General features: G+C 38.5%; 1 protein-coding gene across 1 annotated transcript in view; it reads left to right on the forward strand.

Annotated features, from left to right (window-relative positions):
* Positions 1-27717, forward strand: part of SCEL (sciellin) — a 204534-nt gene that overhangs the window by 141290 nt on the left and 35527 nt on the right. The window contains exons 11-20 of the mRNA XM_064369135.1: positions 8917-8997; positions 11108-11173; positions 13501-13560; positions 17934-17978; positions 19711-19770; positions 20070-20129; positions 22428-22487; positions 22927-22986; positions 23351-23410; positions 24730-24789. Coding sequence (XP_064225205.1) covers positions 8917-8997; positions 11108-11173; positions 13501-13560; positions 17934-17978; positions 19711-19770; positions 20070-20129; positions 22428-22487; positions 22927-22986; positions 23351-23410; positions 24730-24789 — 612 coding nt within the window. The remainder of the gene's footprint in view (positions 1-8916; positions 8998-11107; positions 11174-13500; positions 13561-17933; positions 17979-19710; positions 19771-20069; positions 20130-22427; positions 22488-22926; positions 22987-23350; positions 23411-24729; positions 24790-27717) is intronic.

The raw sequence follows: 27717 nt of genomic DNA on the forward strand, positions 1-27717 counted from the left end.
TGGAAAGTTGAATTTCTTTCTGGTATCAGAACCCACCATTCAATTTTTGTATTCTGTTTATGACAAATTCAACTGATTCTGACTGTGTATTTAGGTGACTTGGCAATTCAGTGGTTAAATGGCATGTAAAGCTCATTTAAGGATCTCACGGAAGCCAAACTGAAGTACTTGCTTAACAGACAGTATGAATATTTATGAATGTTGTTCATTATTCTCATTTAGGAGCAATAATGAAGCCACCATTAGAAATGAATGTGCTTTTTTTCTGGAATCGTTTTTAAAGATAGAAAAAATAAATAATATTTGATAAAATTAAATAGTGGAAGCACATCTAGGAAAATTACCATATAAATATCTTCTACATACATTCATAATTTCTCATCCTTATTTGTTTCGGCCTCTTCTCCTTCAGTGGTTATTTCATTTTCTGTTAGCTGATTGGTAGACTTGGAGGAGGAAAAAAATATCCTGATTGAGAAGTGAGTTGCCATGGCAACCTTGCACTGCAGTTCTATTTTTCTGTCTGTAACTATAAATGGTAAAATATAACCTTTCTAATTATGCTGCAACATTTTTAACTCTATTGGTACCAAATCCTCTACAAAGTTTGATGTCATGCTAAATAAAAGCGACACATCTCATTTTTATCTCAACAAAAAAATCTTTATATTAAGTGGAATCTTTTTTGTAGCAATTAAGATTCTATAACACACAATAAAATATCAAAATGCAGAGACTGAAAAATCTTACCTGAATGCCTAGATTGCTCTTTCTAAACATTCAGAATAATTAAAATATTAGCCTGAGTTTAAGTTTATTATTTTTGAAATGTGTTACTTGAACAGAACAAGGAGAAACCTAATTCAAAATGTGTAAATGAAGGTCTTCACCTTTAGCAATGAATTATTTTTTCTTCAGTCCAATGGTAACCACCTAGACAGTCCCTGATTTCCTAGCACTAGTTTTAAGGAACTCAAACATTCAAACAGCAAATACAAAGCATCCCTGCTTTGCCCAACCCAGATTCCCACCTCCCCTCCCTCTCTTGAAGCTCCTGTTGCCTCCACCCCTGCCAGGGGAGCTGCTGGAAATATGAGAAAGCAGGGAAGCTCCAGGTTCACAAGTAGGATGGAGAAAGAAGCTATGAGAATCAGGATACCTAGGGTCAAGCACTCTGTCAAAACTTCACCATGCTCCAATCATAAAAAACAAATTATTTGATTTTTTAAAAAATTATTTCACAATTTAGTAGTATTGCTGGAAGTTCTATCAACTGGAGATTGTACATTTCACATCAGTTAGAAGCATGACAGATTAAAGGGGCTATCGCTGGTGATTCAAATCTTAGTGTCAGTTACATAAATCAGATTTCTTTCCTGCTAAAGCTGGGCAGAATTAGAGCATGTTGAGGGAATGGAGTCTTGCATTGTGTGGAGGGGAGTGGAAGATGGCTTTGAAAGAAGGAGGCTGGGAGGCAGGGAGGCCTGAGTATGGTGAAGTATAGGTGATTGGGACATGCTGTGGCATAGGATTTGCGGGGAGGACAATGGAAGTGGGAGACGGGGTGAAAGGACCAACATCTTACCTGGGACTTTCTTCATACTTGGCAACCCATCTTTGTCCTCTCATCCCTCTGTCTCCTCTCTTAGCTATATGCAGAACATCTTATAAATGGAATCACACATGATATACAGCCTTTTCATATTTTTACTTGTGTTTGTTTGTCATCTGTGTGTCTTCCTTGGTGAAGTATCTGTTAAATCTTTTTTTTGTTTGTTTGTTTGAGATGGAGTTTCATTCTGTTGCCCAGGCTGGAGTGCAGTGGTGTAATCTTGGCTCACTGCAACCTCCACCTCCCGGGTTCAAGTGATTCTTGTGCCCCCTGAGTAGCTGGGACTATAGGTGTGTACCACCACGCCCAGCTAATTTTTTGTGTTTTTAGTAGAGACAGAGTTTCATCATGTTGGCCAGGCTGCTCTGGAACTCCTGACTTCAGGTGATCTGTCCGCCTTGGGCTCCCAAAGTGCTGGGATTACAGGCATGAATCACCCTGCCTGGCCCAAATATCTTAAATCTTTTGACAATTTTATTTCTGCTGGTTTGTTTACTTATTGTTGAGTTTTGAGAGTTTTTAAAAACATACTGTGCTTGGGAGCCCTTTGTCAGATATGAGAATAGCAAATATTTTTTCCAGTGTGTGCCTTTTCAGTTCTCTTAACAATGCATTTTTCAGAGCAAAAGTGTTTTTTTTTTAATTTAATGAAATCCAATTTATCAAATTTTGTTAAATAAATTGAGCTTTTGGTATCATATTTAAGAACTCTTTGCCTAACTAATGATCACTAAAGTTTCTTCTGTTTTCTTCTAAAAGTTTTGTGTTTTGTGTTTGATGTACAGATCTGTGATCCATTTTGAGTAGACTCTTTTTTGATGCTAGCATTTTGTTAGTACCACTTGATAACAGTTGGAATATTTTTATGTCTTTGAGAAAACATCTAAGGACAAAAGCTGCTATGACTTAAGCAATATTTAAATTTGTGTGTCTTTGTATCTACTGACCAATATAAGTTGACTCATGTTCTTATAGAGCCAACTTAAATTTAAATTTTGTTAACCACAACAGCATCTACATACATTTGAAAAGCACAGTACATGAATGTCAAGGTACTTGTGGAGTTGAGGATTCCTTGCACCACCCCCTCTCGGTCATGTAGTTGCTTACCATCCACAGATCTGGGCCAGTCTCTTCCTTTTACAGACAAATAAGCAGAGTTTCAGAATGAATCGGAGTGTTTTCCAGAGTCAAAGAGAAAGTTGGTGGAAAAGCTAGTTTAAAATCTAGAATCTAGATCCCTAGAATTCTGGTCCAGTGCATGGTCCATTACTTGGTTATGGTTTACTGAAATGGCCACTGGCCACCAGAAAGCGAGGCATCATCACAGTAACCATTCTTTTGAACATGTGCCTTGCATTCTCCAAATTCTTCGAAGGCATGGATTGCATCTTTTCTAGTCTTTGACTGCCCAATTACATCTCACACACTGTTATGTGTCCTAATATTATAACTGGGGCACTTGTGGAATTTTTGAGCAAATGGGTCCTTCCTTAGGCAAGGCAATATTTCAGATCAACCAATTTTTAATAGATTTGCCTTGAAAATACCTGGATGAGTATTGGTTGCCTACAGTATGATATAGAGAAAAAAGCAAGGAATTTAACATCAGAAAGACCAGTTTGAAACCCTGGCTGCCCCACTTACTGGCAGTGTGACCCAAGGCAAAATTTTTCAACTTTTTGAGCCTCAGCAAATAATAATAATAATAATAACAACAATAACATTGATAATATACATTCCACAAGTTAGAATGTATAGATTGAATAACATCCTGTATGTGAGAGCCTGGCATGTTACTGAGACTCAATAAACATAAAAGTTTCATCTTCTTTGCCATTGTTGGTATAAAAATTCTATTTGTTAGATACAAAAGCTAAGCACAATAGACAGTGAAAACAAAAGTCACAGTTAAATATTAGAGACAATCATTCCTTGTTCTACCTAGACTTCTGCTGCAGTAATAGACATGTTCATACAGCCAGACTCCAACAGAAGTCACAGAGCCATGCATGTTATAGAAAAAAGCCATGAGGAGAGATGTGATCTTTGCAGCAGCACATGGAAATGAAGTGATATAGACAGCTTTCTTTACAGCATTATTTCTTTCAGCATTGGCCTTTGAGCTACAGCTGCAAGTGTTCACATGTTTCTTGTGAAATCTGCCTTTTTTATTTCTGAAAGCTCATCATGATAGCCACTTGTGTGGTGGCATAGATCCTGCAGGAGCCTTGAGGGGTCTGGGGAAGGGTGAAGGAGAGGCCCAGGGTCAACTTACCAGAGCTTGAACATCGCATCTCAAAGCAGAATTCAATGAGAATCATTCCCATGAATGTCTCTTGTTTCCTTCTCTTCAAAACATTCTGGCCGCAGCTTCCTGCCTCACTCTTGCATTTGAATCCCCCTGCTTGGCATCACATCATGCTCCTGGCATGACATGAATGGCTCTTCTCATTGCCCGCCCCACCCCAGGGCTTGAGTTCTGTCATCTGTGGCTGTCATTGCAGAGATGCAAATGAAAGCTCCTTTGAGGTAAATGGAAATCAACATGGCATCGCCTGGCTCCTGGCCCAGCAGGGGTGTAAATGCATCACCCTCGGAAATAAACATGCTTCCCTGCTTTTCTTGGCCTTCATAACCACACATTCATCTTTCTCTTTCCTGTGTATTCTCCAGACCATCTCAGATCTACTTCTACTCATCTCTACTCTCTGATCCACCCAATCCATATTTACCTACCTCTTTGAGGCCCTAGACATTCCAAAATTGAAGAAATTCAGTATGTCATTAACATGATTCTAACATAAGTAAAGCTTGGCACCATCCCATTTCTACTTTTTGTAATCCTCCTTTTCACCTTGTTACTTCTTTCTCGCCTGTCCTCAGACATCTAGGGTTCTGCACAGCTTCATTATTATCCAGGACCAACCACCTCCTTCTCCCTTTCCTCTGCCTCTGGAAGGAACGCATGTAACCAATGAATCCACAGAGATACACTAAAGACTCTATCATGTGATACATACACCCAACACAAGGATAGTTTCTGAGAAAAGAAGACAGTGGCAATACAAACAAAATCCTGTAGAATATGCCACTAAGCCAGGATGGGGAGACTATTTTGATGTAAATTGCTCTTCTAGAAATATCACACAACACAATGACTCAGCCAAGTACCTGGCACCTAGTAGGTGTTCTGTAATGGGATTAACAGTGGATTTCTCCTATAAGGAAGCTAAGCTTGCACAGATTTTGAAAATTGCAAATCCCTCTTTGGTACCCATTTCCTCCCTGCCAAAGAGAAATTCAGCCAATCACTTCCTCCTTCATTCTTATGTCATACACAATCCTAGTACTTGGGATATAGCTGTCCTTTTAGGAACTTTCAGTCCAGTGTGGGAACAGAATATCATGTGTAGTCCAGAATAGTGTGATATGTGCTGTGAATAGGGTTGTTATGGGGGAGTGTAGGGATGTACCTAGCACGGCTTTGGGATCACTGAAGGTAGTTACTCCTAAGCCAAAGTCTGAAGGGTAAGGAGAGAATTTCCAGGTGAAGAGATGAAGGAGGTGCTCCATAGCAGGGAGAGAATATGGTGGGGTGTGTTAGGAAGGGCAAGAGTTTGTCACATCTGCAGCCCTGGGGTCATGTGGGGTGAAAACAGCAACCACTACAGCAAAAGACACTATTTCCTGTGGGGAAGCCAGGCAGTGCACACCCTCTTCTGGCTTCAATGTCACCATCAGCATAAGAGCCAAGAGACCCACCATGCTTGGTACTCCACTGCCCATCACCCAGGGCCTCACCACCACTCTGCTGAGAGGTCTTCAGGACTCATTCCATCATGTCCTCCATCCCTATGTCCATAGACTGTCATTGAAACCCTAGTCAGGTAATTTCTTATAGCCTGGACCATCCTCACAGAGCTCTGTACCTCCCTGAATCTGACCCAAACTAATATCACACTGAACTCTCAAATTCTTCCACTCCACCTTGATGAGTGTGTCATTTGTCATTGCCAAAATCCTCCACTCCTCAGCATCCCCTCTGAATGACCTCCCACCTTTTTGTTAGGCTCTTCCAGAGGACCCTGCTTCCACAGCCTTTCTCTCAGCAAGTGCTGTTTTCCCCCTAAACTGACATATCACAGGGTCTGGAGGAAGGCAGGGGTCTCATTTGCTTCTCATCACCACTTCCTGTTAATTTTAACTCTCTTCTCCCTGAAACTCCCCATCTCCTTTGAAGTCATGCCCTCGTGAGCTTCTCTTCTTCGTTGGAGTCATCTGAACGTCTCTGAGACACTCACACTCATTCTTTGAAGACTTCAGGACCAGACTCACTGTCTTTTACAAACCCTCCTCCTGTCATAATGCTTGGTGATTTCAAAATCCATGCAGAGGATCCTTCCTCTCCCTGGTCTCTCACTTTCATGACCTTCTCCCCGATGATCTTGTCCTTCCCGCTACTGCAGCCATTGATAGATCTTGCCCTGTAATTAACCATATACCCTACAATATCACAAAACTTCTATTTCAAAGCTTTCCCTCTTTGGCTCCTGCTTTCTATCTGTCCAGCTCGCTCCCTTTAGTCCTTTGATTCCAGGAATTCCTCAGCCCCACCACTATCACCAGCCCATTAATTCTACCAGTTTTTTCACAGTCCCCACCACTCATATTCTCGTTTCCCTCCATGCCCATCTCAAACTCCACAGCCCCCATGACAACCCCTTCCTTGCAGACCCCATCCACTCCCTTGCCATCATTCTCTTTGTTGCACTCACTTGGCTGAATTGTAAACGTGGCTAATGGTAAATCCAACTCTCAGTCTATTCTGTTCCTTCTCCCCAAACAGCTAAATATGGCAGGAGAAAACAATGCCAGATAACCTGACTTTAAGCCCATGAATACTAACCTGAACTGAGCCATTCGTATGGCCCAAGGATCTTCAAGAGGCAGCAGAGCATGTGGAGGGTTTTTGCAGCCTGATTCCCAGTTCAGATTCCCAGCTCTGCCCCTTATAGGCTGTACCATCATGAGATATTTACTTTTATGTTATTCGCTTCAGTGTTTTAATCTGTAAAGTGGGAAGAATAATAATAATTATCTGGGATTGCAGTGAGGATTACATTAGTTAATATCTGTAAAGTGCTCACAAAAGTTCCTGGCACACAATGATCTCGTATAATGGCACATCATCATCATCATCATCATCCTCTTATTACATTTCCTGGTCCACTTACTCTTCTGCTTTCCTAGAAAACCATTTCACACATTTTCTCTCCCTCAGCCCTAACCCCTGTTCAACCTCCTCGCTTTGACTCAATTATCTTGATTATTATTTTACTGGGAAAATAGAAGTAAACAAAAGAGAACTTTCTCGGCTCTGAGTAATGAACACACCCCAGCTATACCCATCAGTTCTTTCCCTTTGCTGCTGTGAATGAGCCCTCTGTACTTCCATCTAAGATTGACCACCCACCGTGCCTTAGGTCCCAACAATTCTCAAAGACATCTGTCTAGTGATTTTCCCCTCATTCTCCTGCATCAATGATTCACTGGATCATTCCCGTCATCATATCTACATGCTGTAGTAACCTTCCTCAATCCATCAGCCTCGAAGTAGCTACCCATTTCTCTCTTCCTTCTTCACTGCCAAACTGCCTCAAAGCCTCTACTTCCTTGCTTCCCATTTTTTTCCTAAATCCACTCCTATAATTTTTTCCCCACATTGTCCCACTAAAACTGCTCTTATCAGGGTTACCAAAGACCACTCTGTTGCCTAAACCATGGTAATTTCCCAGTCCTTGCTTTTATTTGATTAACGGTAGCATTTGAAATGGCCAATTACTCCTTCCTTGAAACTTTCCTCACTTGGCTTCTGAGGTACCACGCCCTCCTAATACTCTTGTTTTCTCCTTGGCCACTCCTCCTGATTCTTTTGCTGTTTTCACCTCATATTCTTGACCTCTAAATATTGCAGGGCCTGAGGGTCCAACCCCTGGCCCTCTTTTTGTCTCTACTTACATTGACTCCCTTAGTGATCTCTACCAGTTTCAAGCATTAAATACCATATCTAAGCTAATGATGCCTGTATTTATATGCTTTTTCTCCAGATCACCTTATGGCTTACTCTATTACTTCCTACAGGTTTGGGTTCAAATTTCACCTGACAGAGAGGCCTTCCCAGGCCATTCTAAATAAATAGTGTCCCCACCCCATCAGTCTATATCTCTTTATTCTGTTTTATTATTATTATTATTTGTTCAGCAGTTTTCTTCTTCTGGCATATATTTATTTGTATATTGGAAGCCTTTGAGAACAAGGACAGTATCCAGCTCACAGAAAGCCTTGCATATAGAAAGCTACAAATAAATGTTTGTTGAATAAAAGCACAATCTCATTCAGTCCTGACAATACCCCAACAATCGTGTTAGAAGGATTATTACAGATGGAGAAACAGAATCAGGTTAACCCATTACCACACAGCTGGCAATTCAGGCAGCCTGACTCCAGCCCACATGCCTACCTACCTTCCTACAGAAGCCAGAAGGGTACACAAGATTGCAGGGTTCTTTCACTAGGTACAGAGTTTCTGTTGAGGACACACAGAGAACTGCTGGGGTGCTGGTGGTGGGGAGCATAGGGGAGTGACATTCCCCTAGTAAGGTGCTGACTCCATCCAAAATATGCACATAATTGCCCATCTCCAGTTCCTGGGTCACGAAGTCCTGCCAACTCAGAGGCTCCTTTGGTGCTTCATTGGAAAGTTTAGGCTGACAGTAGATTATATACATGCTTTGTCAGCATCAAACTGGCCTGTGCTGACAATATTTAAGTCAGATTTAGTTAAGAGCTTCAAATCAATGCTACCTTGAGGTCCCTAAAATTAAAACCTTTTCTTGCTGTTTCCCTAGCAGCCTGATAGTTGACATAATCCCCAAAGAAGCTTATATGTTAATACCTAAGAACCGTTTACAGTTCTCATGCACTGCTGACCCAAAATGCCATGACTTGAGCTAGACATACTAGCAAAATATTGAGCTATTTAAAGAACATAGTGTAGTTCAAACTATAGTGAAAGGATAGGGTTTTCAAGAATCTGATTAAATAAAAGCATTTAAAATACACATATTTTAAATATTTGACTGCTTAGTGCTCCATGGATTCTGACCTTTCAGGTACCTCACTCATGGGGATTGTAAAACGCAAAGAATATTTCTATGTAGGCAATAAATGCATTCAGTTCATAGATGCTCACATTTACCATGTTTCCATGGTGAAATGAACTGCTGTTTTCTGTTTTAAAGGGAACCAAGTTTTCACCCTCCAATACCTCCAAAGCCCAGTTCTCCTATTTCTTCTCCTAACCAGCCGAGAGGGGATAATAGGTAAGACCTAGTACTCCAGAATTTCTTGCCAAAATGAAGTTCAAGGGAAATGAAAATAAATGGACTGTGACCTGCTCTGTGCAAAGCATGGATGCTTTGTGTGCACATTCCCTAAAGAAGCGCCTGTAGAACTTTTTCTAACTCATAGGTGTATTTATGTTTGCCTTTGAATACTAATGGCTAACTTGTGTGAAGGAAATATGCCTTCAACATAAAAATGAAACAATATTCATGTTCAGAAAGTGTTTGTGCACAGGCTTTTTATTTATTAGCTCCTAATATACAAATATAAATATATATACATATTTGGCATATATTATATATAATATAAATATAAACCATATTAAAACTATATTTTTTGTTCATGTTTGTTCCAAGTTAAGTTTCCCACTAAGAGGTACCTATTCTGATGAAAGATGTTCTTAAAACTTTGTGTTACCATTCAAATCCTTGCTTATGTTAGAAATACTTTGGGTAGTTCTTTAATCTTTTTAAGCAAAGGGATTTGTAATTTATTTCAAAACTGTCACATAACTTGTCTCTGAATCCAGAAAAATTGACTTTCTTCTCAGCTTTGAATCTCTGTCACTCTATAATTAATACTTGGAAATAAATTCAGAGACTGAACCTCTTCCCATGTGTTACATTTAAACTGTTTAATATATCTGGAACAATTTTTCAAGATATACATCCACATTTCCATTATTATTGCAAGATTAAAAAATGGTAACTCAATGAAGATTGACTACATTAGATCTGCTTGATTGCCTGCCATTGCTTCTTTTGTATTTTTGCTCTTTGATGGTGATTTTTTTGACACCATGTAAGACACAATTATGGAACTATTCTTTAATAAGACACAACTATAGAACTATTCTTCAGTAGACACAATTATAGAAATATTCTTCAGCAAGAGGGTAAACTTCAGTTAGAATGTTCTGACAGGGAAGCAGGACTGTGTAGCAATAGGTGTTAAAACTCCAGGTTTGAATTTCTGTTCAGTGAAACTGCACTGGATCTTTGAAATTCTATCCTTAGGATGAGAGCATTTTAAAAAATTGAGTCAAAAGAATATTTCTTCACTGAACTAATTAAAAGTATAGATCAGATTTATAACTTTTTATTTGTACGATGGTTATAATTATCTCTTAAAAATATCTTCTCATGCTTTTAAATCTTGTGTTATTTTTCCTTTAACTCTTCTAGTATTGAGCAATTAAATTTCAATTTGAATAGAGTTTTTTAAGGGGCTAACACTGATTGGCCTTAGTACCACCGACATTCTAATCTAAAATCGGTGTCACTAGAGCTACAAGCTTGTTTAAATTTAAAGGAAGCTAAATTTCACAGGACTTACTACTCAAATTTCTTTATTCCACCAATGATCTAAAAGATAAAATTGGGACAACTTGCATGTTTTTTTAAACATCCTGACTACTTTAATCACAGCAAGATGATTTTAATGAAAGAATCTGAAAGGGAAGTGTTTCCTATATAATTAACACATGTCCTCAGGAGTGCAAAAAATAGTTGAATATAGCTTCTTGAGAACAAGTAGGAATGTACTTGTATCTGGGTCAACCAGATACTTTAAAAAAGAGTAAAGTCTTAACTTGTGACAGAACCTAACATAATAAAGTTTAATTCTGTCAGCTTAGCATGGTCATTCCCAATGTGGTAGGTGCACTTGAAATGTAGACTTTTTTCCCACCTTATATGAGCAAATATATTTCTGGATAGTATTCAAGTGGGATAACTCTTCAAGAAAAAGTATACCTTTGATGCCCATAACAAAAATTAATATTTAAAATATTTTATTGTTATCTAATAGAGATAAATATGAAAATGCTTTATTGATGGAGAACAAAGAAATCAACATGAACGTATTTAGAACTTATAAGTCTAGAAATATCCAGTGGTTTACAAATGTGCAATAAAGATAGACTTAATTACTAATTTCGTATACTAGAGTTTCTGCCAACCTAAAGAAAGTGTTTAAGTTTGTTATCTAAAGTAGTGGTATGGTTCCAACAAGCACTGATAATTTTAAATTTATCAAAAAAAGTGTTTTCTTTTCTGACTGATATTATCTTTAACTTTGAAAATATAGGCAGATGTATCCACCTAAACCGGGTGTGTATACAGAAACCAAAAGATCTGCTGAAAGACATATAAGGTACACTGATTTCTATCTATATCCATGTAACTGTAGCAATGATAAAGTATGCTTTCTCAGCACATTTAAAAATACAAGGCGATTAATAATAAGTTAGACAAAATCAGTTTTCCAACTGACTCCAACATAGTGATAATCGTTTTTATAGGCACTTACAGAATTTTGTTCCTTTTAATTCTATCCCGAGCTTTCCATTAAGAAAACTACCAGGCCGGGCGTGGTGGCTCATGCCTGTAATCACAGCACTTTGGGAGGCCAAAGCAGATGGATCACGAGGTCAGATCGAGACCATCCTGGCCGTGGTGAAACCCTGTCTCTACTAAAATACAAAAAATTAGCCTGGTGTGGTGGCGAGCTCCTGTAGTCCCAGCTACTTGGGAGGCTGAGGCAGGGGAATTGCTTGAAACTAGGAGACAGAGGTTGCAGTGAGCTGAGATCACGCCACTGTACTGCTCTCCAGCCTGTCTAAAAAAACAAAATGAAACAAATCAAAACAAAAACTACCAAAATGGTGTGAACAAGATAACAAGATAAGATCAAACCCACTAAAGGCAGAGAGCTTGCTCCCTCTTTATTCCTAGCCCCTGCTCTGAGGTCCATGCTATAGTTGATGTGGATGTATAAAGAGGTGGAAATACAGTTGTGCAGTTGAACCTGTGCTAAAAAAAATTTGTCTAGTATTGACTGAACATAGGCATGTCCAGCCTCTCCTGCAGCATCAGGAAGAAGCACATTGATGCCATTTGGTAAAGGGACATTCTCCAAATATCTTGGGGGTAAGGTGGTAATCCCCAAATGTGGCGTTTCCCCATGAGAGTCCTGATTTATGCTTGTTGTTTTGCACATCCTATTTTGTCTGGCATTTGTTCTGGATGTATCTTGTTTTTCTCACTTTTTTAAAAAAGAAAAAATACTATTTTTTGAAAGTAGATTTAAATAGTGCTATTTTATAGGTCTATCAATATGATAAACTAATTTTTAAGTCAAAAGATTTTTATGACCAAAAAAATTATTTTGAAGTTTAAAACTTATATGCTTTTCATTTTTTGTATTGTCCCCATTTGACTATCAGAAGAGTCTCATTCCAAAAGACAGGTGACATGGGTTCTTTTCTTTGGAGAAAGTCATGTTTCTCTTGTCCTGAGGAACTTACAACACCACTCTTGCCATTCCCCAACTTGTGTTCCATGTGCCACAAGATGTCAATACATGTTCTGGAATAGAATAGTTCAGTGTTTCACTACATTTAGAAAACACAATTAAATAGAGTTTTCTGCCACGTTCTTTTCAGAACCTTAGTGTGCTTATGTGTATTCCAAATCGCAAAAGTATGTTACATTTCCTAAATATTTGGCTACAAAATCCATTCTTCATGGAGCTGTATTAACCTTCTATGAGATGCTAAGTTCTTTTTTTTTTTTTTGGACGGGATCTTGCTCTGTCACCCAGGCTGGAGTACAGCAGAGAAATCATAGTCCACTGCAACCTCAAAATCCTGGGCTCAGGAGATCCTCCCGCCTCAGCCTCCTGAGTAGCTGGGACTATGGGAATAGGCCACCACACCCAGCTAATTTAAAAGAAAATTTGTTTGTAGAGATAAGGATCTCCCTTTGTTGCCCAGGCTAATTTTGAACCTCTGGCCTCAAGGGATTCTCCCTCCTAGGCCTCCCAAGGTTTTGGGATTACAGGTGTGAACCACCATGCCCAGCTCACAGTTCTTAATTACTATGAGAATTTTCCTAATTATCCCTTTTGTGATCAGGGGATATCAGCATTGATCTGAGCCCTCTACGTCTCAGATGCTTCCACCTATTCTAGAGTCTAAGAAGACAAATATTTTCACCCCTTTAGGGTGAAAAGGAATAATTAATTGTATCTGTTGCTTAATGCTGCTTGGCTCTGGTAGAAAACCTTTGGGATTCACTTCTGTGTTTACCTGTTAGTTAAATAGATTTTGTTTTTTTATGTCCTTTTTGTAACTTAGAACCTGGGAGCTGACAATACAAGTCCTCAGGAGAAAATGTAGTTATTTCAGTGAGCACTAGATGGCACAGCCAACACCCAGGTGGAATAACAGAGTGGAGTGTGTGTGTGTGTGTGTGTGTGTGTGTGTGTGTGTGTGAGAGAGAGAGAGAAAGGGATGTGGGGATGTGCCTGTCCCTGTGTGCCATGAGCTGACACAATAGAATCATTTTGTCATTCTGTTGAACTAATTCCTGAACACCACCTACACTGTTTATTTATTTACTGAAAACAAATGAGAAATGTTAGCTCCTTCAAAAATAGCTCTACAACATTGACCTGTATTTATTTTTCATTGTTTGAAGGAGTCAGGATCTTGATAACATCCTCAAAGCGGCCACTTCACTTCAGAGAACTGACAAAGGGTGAGCTCTCAGAGCTTTTGAGCTTGGTTTTATCTTCTCTTATGTTTCAAAAATGCTTAACCATACCTTTAAAAGTTCCAAATGTGAACAAAATCCTAGTGCTGTGTATTTATATAATTTAAAATAAGAAAGCATCAGTTTCTCTAGACGAGTACTCCTGAGTGGTAGATAGTGCCGACATTTATGGACAGTCTTTCAACACTGCCGCTTGTTCTGGCGATTTTACCCACCCAGTGACCTCAGCTGTCAAGCCTCATTCCAAATATCCAGTCCTGTATTTATGTTGCTGGTCCAGATCTCTACTTATCTCCGAGCACCCCTGCTCAGGATGTCCAAGGTCATATCCAAATTCTTTCCCAAATGTGCTATTCCTGACTTCTCTGTTCTTGCATTCCTGCAGTCTCACTTTTCTGGAACAATTCTTGATTCTTCCTTCTAGATAGTATCGTGCGTGCATGAATCAAACATCTAAAATGTCCCTCATGTGTACACAGACTCCCCCTAGTTTGAACCCTCATTGACTCCTGCACAGATTATTAGAGTAGCTACCCAGCTTTACTGGCACTCTTCAGGATTTTCTTCCACTAAACTATTATTACCCATCGATACCATAATTTTTCCCAAGATTCTGCTCAATCACTGAACCAGATCGTCATTGTCCATTCAAGGGCCTGTGACCTCATTTAAAGCCCTTGCTAACCTGGCTGTGGCCTCACATTCCAGCAATTTCTGTTTTCACACCTATATTTGTCCTACATTCATATCAAGAAAAACCATTTTCTCTCTGCAGTTTCTAGATACTCTGCCTTTGTTTATACCACACGGTGGCCTTTTTCAGCCCCAAGCCACCATGCCAATCCATCCAAGTCCTGCCAATTGTTCAAAATCCAGATCAAGTGGCACCTCCTCTGTTGTCTTCCCTGAGTGATCCAGGGAGATGTGACTTCTGCCTCTGTAAGCAGTTAGAATTGCACTATTCATATTTTATAAGTCTGAATCATACTCTGCTGTGTTTCTTGTTATTTGTATAAGTGTGTTAACTTCTCTATCATCTCTGTAATCTATCAGGGCAGATATTTTGTCTTATTTACCATTTACAGTGTATGACATGATGCTTTGTACAACGTAGGTGTTTAATAGATTATGGTAAAATCATAATATTCCATTGTTTAAATCCAAAGCTCTCAAAAATATTCCTTGTTTAATAGATTTTAGTAATGCTAAGAATGTTGCTAGAGATTATAGTCGCTGTCAAAAGAACTTAAGAGAAAAAAATGTGACACTTGGCTTTTCTGGGCAAATTCATAAACAAAATAGCTCTGAATCCAGACGGAGTCTATAGAAATTGTCCTGAAGGTTTCATTTCCATGTCTTCTCTCATTGAAGTGTCTAGGTCTCTAATTTTATTGATTTATTTTTGTTGCAGGTAATATATTTTGTTTCCAATAGAGATTAGACAGTGGTTTGGTCGGTGATGGGGATGTCTGAGAAACAGATACATGAGCGACTCTGAAGGGAAATTATGGTTTGGTGTAAATCAAATAAAAACCATGAGAGAGGCAGTTAGTTTAACTTTCCTGTCCCTGCTCTCTAGCCATAATTCACAAATTCCACAGCCAGTTACATTCATCACAGAGAGAAGTTGCTGCTTGACCGGGATCAGGAAAAATGTTCATGGTTGTCCTCATAGAGTATCATTACTTTGGGCCATCCACAGGGAGTAGAAATGGCGTTAGTTATCTGAGCTGCTCTTTGTGAAATGGAATGTTACTGCTTCTGATTAAGAGCATTTCATTTGTTACAAATGCAGTGGAGAAACTTAATATTGAAAGCTTTCATCAATGTGAAATCATTTTGAAAGCTCAAGATTTTTATTTGGAACACAGTATCTATTTTATTTAATTTGCCACAGAGTGTCTTCTCATGATGTATGCCAATTTTCTTTGGATAAAGCAACTCCAGATCCTGATTGTGACTCATGCCAGTCAGAAAAGTCTGGGACTAAAATTTATAGGACTCGTGGGTTTGCTCTTTTCCTTGGGGACACGAACAGATTGTTAGTCTCAGAGTTAGGAGGTAGAATTTCCAGCAAGAAACAATAATAGGGTCACTGTATTGAGGGACTGGGGAGTGTTTGTCACACACAGGGATAGAGCATTTGTCATTTTTCTTTTTTTATTTTTTTTTTGGTCAAAGATAGCAACTTTTGTATTTCAGTATTTATTCTCAGGCATCAATTCTACCACTGATATCTAAAACTGCTTAAAAGGATTAATCTATGTACTGGCTGTTAATTTAGGGTTTCTAAGAGGACTGTCCTCAGCAGCTATTCTTGTCATAGTATCATCGTGCTGGGCATCTTCCAGCACGTAAGTGACACAGCAACTGCATCTCTTTAAAGCCTAAGTCGAAGTCTTGTTGTTTCTGAGTGCAATAAAAAATGAGTATAGCAAGCATTTATTAGGCTGAGCGTGGCGACTCACACTTGTAATCCCAGCACTTTGGGAGGCTAAGGTGAGCAGATCACCTGAGGTATGGAGTTTGACACCAGTTTGGCCAACATGGTAGAACTCCGTCTCTACTAAAAATACAAAAATTAGCTGGGTGTGCTGGCACGCACCTGTAATCCCAGCTACTTGGAGGAGGCTGGGGCAGGAGAATCACTTGAACCTGGGAGGTGGAGGTTGCAGTGAGCCAAGATGACACCATTGCACTCCAGCTTGGGCAACAAGAGTGAAAAAACTTTCTTTTTTCTTGAATAAAAAAGTATAGCAAGTATTGACAGGGCATTAATTATTAAATGGCCCAAATTAATCGAGAATTTGTGACTCGCCAGGCATCGTGCTAAGTCCTTTATATTCGTGAGCTTATTGAATCTTTTCTAAGGTGGATACAATTAGTATTCTCATATTACGAATGGGAAAATTGAGTCCACAGAAGGTTAGGTAACTCATCCATGTTTAACCAATGAATAAGTGATAAATCCTGGATCGTACTCCATGTGTTCTTAACTAGGAAGGTTGAATGCATAACTACTGAGTTACTGGGTCTTACAGCCCCTTGGTCAACACCAGAAATGACTCAAGAAGAAAGAGAAAGATTAGGAAAGCTTGGCAGAGTGTGATTTTAGAACAGGAAGAAGGGAGAACCAAGATTTGTGAATAGAAAAACTTGCTGAGGAAGGCAAGAGCGGTGGGGCAAGGTGTGTGTATGGGGAGCGGGTCATGAATAGGAAAGTTAGAGAAAGGACATGCTGTGACAGGGAACTAGAGGAAGAAAACAATAGCACTGTGGTGAAACCCTCATCCCACCTCACCTAGGCTGCCCAATTCGGGAAGAAAATTGAGCCCATGTGTTTAAATAGAATTCCTGAACCTAAGCATTTAGTTTAAATAGGTTGCTCCTGAAGCAGCAGCCAGAAAGGGTTTTGCAGTTATCAAATGTGGAAGTAGGATAGCAAATTTAGCTGACCTGGAAATGAAGTCTCAGAACTCAAGAAGGAAGCCAGACTTACTGATGAACAAATGTTTTCTAGAAGCTAAGTGTGGAAGTACATTGTGCAATGCTATGATTAATCAATGTACCTATATGTGGATTCAGTTAAAAGTGGGTATTAAGCATCTAGTGCATGAAAGATGCTGCATTAAACACGAAAGTGTGTCTGATGTAAAATACAGTTCTAAATTTTTTTTTTTAGTTCTAAATTTTTTTTTTTTTTTTTTTTTTTTGAGATAGCATCTTGCTCTGTTGCCCAGGATGGAGTGCAGTGGCAAAATCTCAGCTCACTGCAACCTCCACTTCCCGGGTTCAAGCAATTCTCCTGCCTCAGCCTCCTGAGTAGCTGGGACTACAGGCGTGTGCCACCACACACAGCTAATTTTTCTATTTTTAGTAGAGATGGGGTTTCACCATGTTGGCCAGGATAGTCTTGATCTCTTGACCTCATGATCTGCCCGTCTTGGACTCCCAAAGTGCTGGGATTACAGGCATGAGCCACTGCACCCAGCCAGCAGTTCTAAATTTTAAGTGGTGTGCATATGTGTGCCTGTGCAGAGGTAGGGGCATTAACATGAGACCAGTGTGCAATGGCTGTAACTCAAAGTATAGCAACAGAATTGCCATAAAGGAGGTGCAGAAAAACAAATGCTGCAAGGGCTCAAAAAATGTAGAAGACTCTATTCAGTTAGAGGACTAGGAAAGGCTTTCTGGAGAAAGTGGTGTTGGAGGAGAGCTTTCAGGATCATCAGGATTTTTGCAGATGGTAAAAGTGAGATGTGTTGTATTTCAGAGAACTCAGTTATTTTAAAGCAAATTTACCCTGGGACCCTGGGCAAGCTTTTTGCTATCGTTAAACATTTTTTCTCTTCCAAAAGTGAAGAATTGGATAATCTCATCAAAATGAACAAAAGCTTGAATAGGTAAGATTTTTAAATGTTTATTTTTTATTACTGAATTGCATATCATGACTTTTTATGCCTTTTCATCTTTAAGCGTGAGGACCCACATACCAGGGTAGTCAAAAATATCCTACAAATCTTGAATAAAAGCTTGCAGCAATCATCATCATTTCATTGTTATGATGAGTGGTTATTAAATTCTAAAGATACTAATATGAATGTGTTTTTGATTTTCGTACTCCATTTGTTTATTAAGGCAGTTATATAAATAATCACTTTTCCTGAAATATTAATTCACTAGAATGTAAACAGAGTTTGCTTTGATTCTGGAATAATTTTAGTTTAACCATTACAAAAAACATTTTATTATCATAGTTAAAGTTATATTGTTTATTATTATTTTTTGAGACAGGGTGTCACTCTCTTACCCAGGCTGGAATGCAGTGGTGCAATCATAATTCACTGCAGCCTGGGACTCCTGGGCTCCAGCATCCTCTTGCCTCAGCCTCCCAAGTAGCTGGGACTACAGGCATGTGCCACCATACGTGGCTAATTTTTAATTTTTTTGTAGAGATGAGGTCTCACTATGTCACCCAGTCTGTATCTTCTTGTTTTGAATCATTTATAATTGTATAACTTGAAATACGTCAAGAGAGAAAAACGAATAGTCAAGGCTTGTGTTTGAGGTATGTATGACGGTAAGCCAGCTCTCTGCTACTTTGCATACTAATGCACTAAACAGTGACCAAAGAAAAGGAGAAAACAGGGCAAATGCCAAATGAATTAACTGATCTGAGGATCATGAGATGTGTTTTTCATATCCTGTTCTGGCAACAATGATCACTTAAATCTGCCACTTTTCAGGTTCCTCATTTACAAGGAGAGGAGGTTTTAGATCAGGAGTCACAGACTCCACGGCCCACTGAGGCCAGATAGGTGTGAGTGAGGAGACTGTATGAATCACAGGCAGTGAGAGAACTGGGGCCAAAAGGAGAGCAAGTGCCCTGTCTAAGCACACAGCTGCTTCTCAGCTCAGCTCCAGCTGGGGGTCTCCACTGAGTCTAGTGTTATAGGACAGCAGGACATTTTCAGGAGATCCTGAAAATCTACTTTTGTGGTTTGTATTAGAGATAGGGTCTTGCTCTGTCACTCAGGCTGGAGTGCAGTGGTACAATCCTAACTCACTGCAGCCTCCATCTCCTGGGCTCAAGCAATCCTCCCATCTCAGTCTCCTGAGTAGCTGGGACTACAGGCACCACCACCATGCTTGGCTAAGTTTTAACTTTTTTGAGATGGGGTCGGACCATGTTGCCTAGGCTGGTCTTGAACTCCTGGCATCAGGTGATCCTTCCACCTTGGCCTCCCAAAGTGCTGGGATTACAGGCATGAGCCACCACACCCAGTCTGAAAATCCAGGTTTCTGTGTATCGTCGCCTTCATTGTAAACATGGGCTTACTTTAAAGCCCATGCTTTAAAGCTAAAAGGATAGAAATACTCCATGAACCCAAGCAACACCTCTATGGACCTATTGTGGCTGGCAGATCCCCAGTTTATATCTTTTATTTTATTTTCTCTAAGTCCCACTACAATTTAAAATTTGAGTCTATGAAAATACCTATTTCAACAATTATAGCTCATCTTCCTCAACAAGCTTTTATTTCCTATCTTAGATGTAAACTGATCTATGTTCTTATAGAGTTACGCATTGGTCATTACCACTGATGAGGTTTTTTTAAATCAATACATTTAAAGGAATCAAGGTCTCGATGGTCTCTTCAGAACAAATCCAAAGGTAGATGAAAGAGAGAAAAGGTAAGTGCATCTGTCTCAAATCTGAAAATCTTATCTTGCAGATTGCTCCTCTTATTCCTTCAGACATTAACTGCAAGGGGGTTGTATCCTCTGGCATGGAAATGTACTAGCAGATGGAGTAGTGCTCTCAGCATTGTACATTTAGTTCAGACATAATTACCCAGAAGGATTTCTGCTCTTCCATTCACAAGAGTAAATGAGCAATTCATGGAGAATGTTTATTGCATCTGACCTTTCAAGATACCACACAATTTCATTTCAATATGCAGTCTTTTATGTGAATTTATTTGTGTTTTCAGAGCCAAAAGCCTTGAAAGTCTCATCTATGTGAGCACCCGGACAGATAAAGATGGCAAAGGGTAAGATTTTATGAAGACAGACCATTTTGATTGAATGCCAGACAATATACTATTTTCTGGAGGAGACTTCCTGCTTAAGACAAGGGTCAGGCAGGCTGGTGGAATAGGCCTCAGACTGGCATCCAGAGATAGTGTATGTCTTGGTGCTGGCTCTGTCCCCAACATCAATCTGGGTGACCCTGGGCCAGTTGTATAATTTCTGGAGATCGCTGTTTCCTCATTCTATAAAATGAAGGCTATGACCTAGATGATCTCCCAGTTCTCCTTTATATCTAACATGGAAAGAAACACAACTAGCTATTACAGGTAGTGGAAAATAGGTTGGTTTATTAACTAAATACATTTATAATATGGCATTTAGGTTCTGGGAGCATAGCCCCTCACCACTGAAGTCTTTCTTTAAAGACAGAGTCTTGCTCTGAGGCCCTACTTCAGCTCACTGCAGCCTCTGTCGCCCAGGTTCAAACAATTCTCTTGCCCGAGACTTCCTAGTAGCTGGGATTACAGGTGCCTGCCAAGATGCACAGCTAATTTTTGTATTTTTAGTAGAGATGGAGTTTTACCATGTTGGCCAGGCTGGTCTTGAACTCCTGACCTCAAATGATTTGCCCACCTTGGCCTCCCAAAGTGCTAGGATTACAGTGTGAGCCACCATGTCCAGCCACCACTGAAGTCTTTAGAGTGTATCAAGGCACTTCTCAGTTGAAATCTTGGTTGAGTCATTTCATATGTGTATTTCTTCATACATATTTATAAATATCTTAAAATGAAAAGCTATGCTTTTATTTATTTTAAATCATACAATAGGTTAATTAATGATTAATAACTGAACTGATAACATTTAAAAGGTTACCTTATAGTTGTAGCCTGACTGATATATTTCATAATTGACTTACATGACTGATACTATTTTTCTTGTTGAAAGAAACCAAAGCTGTGACAGTTTCATTAGAGAAAATCCCAGAATAGCCAAGAATGACAAAGGGCAAGGATTTATGAGATCTCTACAATTTTTGCCTTCCATTTTGGCTGTTTACTTTGTATTTAGTTAGTCATGAAATTTGCCTTTCTAACGTGAGAATTATTTCTATTGTCACAGTTAGACCATTTATCTGTGCCAATCCATGCCCAGAATGGCATTCTAGCTTTCCAAGTCAATCTTGGCAGATGCGTTCTCAACTCTTTCTGATGCAGAACACTTAACAAAGTCTCTATGATGAAGGGTGTTGGCAGTAACCGTCACAGAGCCATTGAATGCTTATTAGCAGCATATTATTATAATGTAAACATGCCCACATATTATAGGCAATTTTTTTTTCAAATGTGGAATAGATGAAGTTGAAAAACAGTCTTTTTTTTTTTTTTTTTTTTTTTTTGCACATGGGTATATGAGCTTTCTAGGAATAGATGAGATTCCAGATATTTTTTAAAAACAGTTTGTAGAGTTGTGCAGTAGTGGAAGACAATAGGAAAAGTAGGATACGCATCACAAGTAGATAATTTTGTGGGTTAGGAAAAAGATGTGTAACCTAGGATAATTTGATAACAACTGAGTTTTGGTGCAGGAATAACTGATCTTGTCTGCACAGTAGGGAAAAAGTCCTAGTTCTTTTTCCTTCTTCCCTTCCTCCCTTCCTTCTTTCTCACGCTGAAATAACATAAAATGTCGACAGTCTTATCACAGTGAAATCAGAGACAGATGAAAATGGCAAAGCATAACACTTGGAAACTTGGGGGAATTTAAAGAGATTAGCTTTCATATTCTATAATACTTTTTAGTCACTGGCATGTGAAAGTTTTATTTCATTTATATAAAGCGCTGGGACCATAACAGTTATGTTGACTTTACCAAGGTGACTTCAGACCCTTTAAACACATCCGCTAACTTTTTAGGAGCAATGACTTGTCTGAATTCTCAAAGTATTTAGACTTAAAATATTGATCAATTGATTTCCACCCCTGATGTAATGATTTCATGCTAAAATAAGACAATATCTCAATATATGTATTGAAATCAGCCTCCCACCAACCCACCTTCAAGAAGCAAAAGCCAAGACCTTGGTTAAAACTTTTAAGTTGACTCTATCATAACTGAGTAATCGTTGGTATCTTAGTCTCAGGCTGCCACATGTATTTGCATGATGGATAGAGCCATTTGAATTCTGATCCTTTAGGCACTGATTGCATCTTACTTCTCTTGTGGAAAATCTGCTGTTGTCATTATGAGTTTCTGAATATATCATTGAGTTGCTCTTGTCTCAGTCTCTCTTTCTCTTTTTATCCCCCAATGTTCTAAAGAACCCAAGGCCTTGGAAATCCAATTAAAGTTAATCAAAAGACTGACAAAAATGAGAAAGGGTAAGTAAATCTTATACCTTGATGGGGTTTTTTTTCAGATTAGCTTTTTATACCTCATTAAGAGTGGGAGTGTAGTATAAAAATTGAATTGTATTGAAGTAGGTGCAGGAAAACCTGCTACATAATCTCTTATTCCATATTTTCTTAAATAATTAAGAGATGTGTCAAATTTTATTTTAAATTAAGAAATATAAAGGATAAAATTGCACAATGAGATCCACATTGAGAAGCTTTTCTAAACTGATTTAGACTAGTTTAAATGAAATGCTATTTTGGAAATTAATAAAAGTAAGTTAAGGATAATTACATCAAAGGGCTTTCTGGTCATTTGGTCCTTAAAACACTTGACACCATATTCGGGGACATTCTTGATTATACAGATTTCGGAAAAAAATTGTACTCTAACCTAACTGACGAGTTTTGGTATTTTTTTCCAAAGAAGACAAGATCTCGAATCTGTTGTTAAAGTGAATGCCAGGATGGATAAAACAAGCAGAAGGTGAGAACTGATCAGATGTCTCTAACTGTTGGTTATTTTCTCTCATATTAATTATGCGATATTGAGGGCATTGAGTCTTTGTGTTTGGCTTCTCTCTTCTGTGTCTAACCCCTGGTGCCCTGATTTTCACTTCAAAGAGTCTACAGTGTATTCCATCTAAATATACATTTACATATAGCACAATAAAATCCTAAGGATTAATTAAACTATATTATTGATAGGCAATTTTTATACTAAAAGCGAATTTAATGTCAGTATAATAATTGTCTCCAGAAGCTTGAATTAATCAGTGGGAATATGGAAGAAGTATGTGTCTAATATTATAGGAATGTTTTGAAACTGATAAACTTTTTTGTTTTTAAAGAAGTGAAAACCTTGATAATGCTATCAAAGTGAATCCCAAAGGAAATGAAAATACCACTGGGTAAGAATAATTAATGTCTTTGATTATGATTTCTTTAAGTGTCGATCCATCAGAAGATAAAATAATTTGGCTTTTTAGCTTCATAACCATATTTTATTAGCATGGAATTAGACAATAAATATAACATCCCTCCTTGCCCTCAATAAAACCGTGAACTTTTGAAGCGTTGTCTTAATGTTTGATAGTAAACAAACTTTTCTCCCAGATTTTGGGCTTTGATTTCTCTTCAGGTGTAAGTGACCGAATTGAATTTCTTTGTGCCTATAAGAATGCACAGTTTTGACAAAATTTTCAAAGTGTATTTCCAAAATGACAAAGATGGCCAAGAGTGAGCCATCATTGAAGCTCTGGTAATTCAAATTCTCTAAGGGTGGTGGTCTCAGGAGGTAGTCCAGGCAGGGCTGAGGCAGCACACACAGGTGGAGTGAGGACCTCCCACCACTTTGTCCCCTGTTCAGAGCTGTGTGGACGTGGCGCTGGCACCCAATCACAGTGCTTCTGTTGTCCTCTCCTGTCCCTTTTACATTCTGCTTCTGCCTTTTTTGATATCAGAGTATTTTAATGGGGTGGCCTGTGTCCCACTGGGGGGTGAATCAGTAATTTTTGGTATGTGGTATTAAATGAAATGCTGTTGTGGAAATTAATAAAGGTAAGTTAAGGATAATCACATCAAAGATCTTTCTGATCATTTGGTCCTGAAAACACCTGACACATGGTAATGTGAGCTGTTTTTTTCTTGCCCTTTTTTGCTCACCATAATCTATTTTAAAGAAAATGATATTTAAAACAGGTTGGGTTAGGTAGATAGCTGAGTTTATATGAAAACATACATTCTTATTCTCTTTATTAATATTGTTAAATGATTTTTACTATTAAATTATGATTCTCAACATTATTCCTAATACTTAAAAACAGAATAGGCAATTGTATTCAATTTGTTGAGTAGACATTTACACTGTCTGGGTCCAGTGTAGAACTTAATCTAACTTAATGTTATTTCAATGCTGCCTGCTTGGAGTGTTCTAACAAGATGTATCTGAAGGCAAAGTCGATTTTGTTAAATAACAAGTTTCATATATACTTATGCATTCTGAGAACAAAACAAAAAATCACATTTATTACTAACAGATAAGCAACCTTAAATGGTCTTCAGCTCAAGATATAAGAGAATAATTTTCATGTGCATTTAGAGCCTTAAAACTTTACATTGATATATAAAACTTGTATATTTACTGCTTCTTAATTTTTTTAGCCATTATTCATCTGATTATTGCTTTATTTTTAACATCATTCATTAAAATTCATTTCCTTATTCAAAGAAAACAAGACCTGGATGGGCTTATTAAAGTGGATCCTGAAACAAATAAAAATATTAGGAGGTAAGGCATTTAAAGTTCCCCCTTCCCTTTGTTTGGCATTTACAAGCTCATTAGAATTCTGAGTGTTGATATTCAGGGCAGTAAATTGGAATTCAAGCCAAAACAAACTGAACTCTTTTCTCTAAGCACTTTATATTAAGTAATTCTGCACAAGTGATACACCTAAATCTCCTTCATTTTATTCTTGGGTGAAGTTTGTTATCAATAATTTTAAGAAACTAAATGGGAATTTTGGCTGGCCTTCTCTACTGAATTAAATGTATTTGTTTCTTTGTATGCTAGTGTGAGTACATGTGTGTATAAATGTATGTGTGTAAATATATAAGTAGTGTGTTTATATATAAATGCATGTGTGTATGTGTAAGTGTATAATAAATACATGTATGTAGATATAAGTAGTGTTTGTGTTTGAGTGTATGTGTGTATGTATCTGGTATGTGGGTTTAAGTACATGTGTGTATGTATAAGTGTGTGTGCAGGTGTGTATATGTATGAACTACACGTGCATATGTGGTATATTTGTGTGTAGTGTGTGTATGTACATGTAGTGTGTGTGTATTTAAAGATGAAGAGCTTAACAAAGTGTGCTTTGTTCTTACCCATGAGTTGTCAAGTCTGGAGAACTTATGTCTTCTTCTTTTTTATGTTTTATAAGGCAGATGGAATATTTTTGAAACTGAGTTTGTTGGCATGTTGCTGGAAACAGTGTACCATATAATTCCACGTGGTTTCCCTTGAATTCTTTTCCATTTCGTTAGCTCAGTACATGATATTATTTGTCGATTCTAAAATGTGTCATGGATGCCTGCAGGCCCAGTTGGCAGGGGAAGGACTCAGCTAGTTGAAAAGGTGTTGTACCTACTGTCACACCTGCCCTGTTTGTGTAGGTGTGGCATGGTCAGAGGCACAGCAACCCAGTGAACTGGAGGCTTGCACAAGCTTGCAACCAGTAGACGGAGAAGAAAGCATTGATGTCCTTCAGTTCCTGGGTGGTTCAGGGAGGTAACCTGAGGTAGTGAATGTGAGCAGGGAATCCAAAAAAACCTAAGTTCATATTCTGGCTCTGTCACTTGCTAACTGTGTCTCTGTGCCTCAAAGTACTCATTTACAAAAGAGGAATCATAGGATTTTCATGCCTGGCACATAGTAGATACAAGTAATTATTGCAATAATGAAGATTCAGGTGAGTTATATTTTCTTCATAATTTAGTGTTCAAATATTAAATTTTGACTTTCCAAGAAAAATCATGTTTTCTTTTCTAATTTTTATTAAAAATAATATTTCCTATCAGGACTTACTTTTCTTCATATGTTCGTGTGTGTATATGTGGGCATCCCTGTGCTCATGTGTATATGCATGCATACAGATGTTTTTGTGCTCTCATGTGCATGTATGCTTATGTGTTCATGAGTGCATGTATACATGCACGTGTCTATATGCAGGTGATTGCACATGTATATGAGTGTGTGCATTGCTTGTGTGTACATTGTATGTGTGCGATTGCATACATATGCATGATGCTTGTGTTTTCATGAGTATATGTATAAATATACACATATGCTTTTGTATGTATATGAGTGCATATGTACATGGGTGTGTATGTACCTGTGTGTGAGCATATGTGCAGCACATATGTCTACATTTGTATGTGTGTACTTCCTGTGGGCTTTTGAGGATAGTAGTTGTCATTTTCTTTTTCTGAACATGGTGAAGTCTGTGGGTCTTTTAAAAATAAAGCAAAGGCCATTTAATTTCTCAGTAAAGCCTAGCCAAGCTGATATTTTTCTATTCCAGGCTCATTCTTTTTTTTTTTTTTTTTTTTTTTTTTTTTGAGACGGAGTCTCGCTCTTGTTACCCAGGCTGGAGTGCAATGGCGCGATCTCGGCTCACCGCAACCTCCGCCTCCTGGGTTCAGGCAATTCTCCTGCCTCAGCCTCCTGAGTAGCTGGGATTACAGGCACGCGCCACCGTGCCCAGCTTTTTTTTTTGTATTAGTAGAGACGGGGTTTCACAATGTTGACCAGGATGGTCTCGATCTCTTGACCTCGTGATCCACCCGCCTCGGCCTCCCAAAGTGCTGGGATTACAGGCTTGAGCCACCGCGCCCGGCCTCCAGGCTCATTCTTGCCTTAAGTCTTCAGCATATGCTGTTCCCACTTCCCGGAATGCTCTATCCCCATATCATTACCTTCTCAAACAGGTCATTTCTGACCACAGAATATAATTAAGTCACTGTCCCCTTCCTCAACCCCAGCACTGCAGGCACCAACCACTCTTTTTAAATTTCCTCATAACATATATTGTTATTTGGAATTGTGATAGTCATTTATTTGTTTAATTGTATTTTGCCTGCCTCTTCCTAAGTTGGAATAGAAGTCTCATGAGGTCTAATCCTGTGTCTGTGTTGTTCACATTTATCCCGAGCTTGGGGCAGGGTCTGGCCCATGGTAGGCTTTCCAAAACTGTTTGTGGATTGAAGTAACCCATAACACTGAAGATATATACAGTATGAGGTATTGCTTTACATAGTTAAACTCACGTATTACTTTACATTATTATGTTAATTAGTACATTAATCATCCCACTCTTCTTTATGGACTTAATGAACTATGAAATTTAAATATCCTTATTTTATTATGTACTTTATTTAATGTTTAAAGAGATCAAGTCCTAACAATATAGTCAAAGCAAACTCCACAATGAACACAAAGGGAGGAGTTATAATGCTTACTGTTCTGTTATTTTTTTGAATACACAAGTCTGGAAATAGCATTCCGGGAATTTTTTTTTCTCAGTCACTGGTCTTCAAATCCTACATACTTCATTTAGGCAGAAATCAACAAGGGGTAATCTGAAGTAGAGTGATTGCTTCTGTGGGGCTAATTGTTTCATTATTTGCATAACAAAGGTTCAAATTAATTATTGCT

The sequence above is a fragment of the Aotus nancymaae genome, unplaced genomic scaffold (assembly GCF_030222135.1).
Source record: "Aotus nancymaae isolate 86718 unplaced genomic scaffold, 86718_ANA_hifiasm-v0.15.2.pri h1tg000088l, whole genome shotgun sequence".
NCBI classification, from domain to species: Eukaryota; Metazoa; Chordata; class Mammalia; order Primates; family Aotidae; genus Aotus; species Aotus nancymaae.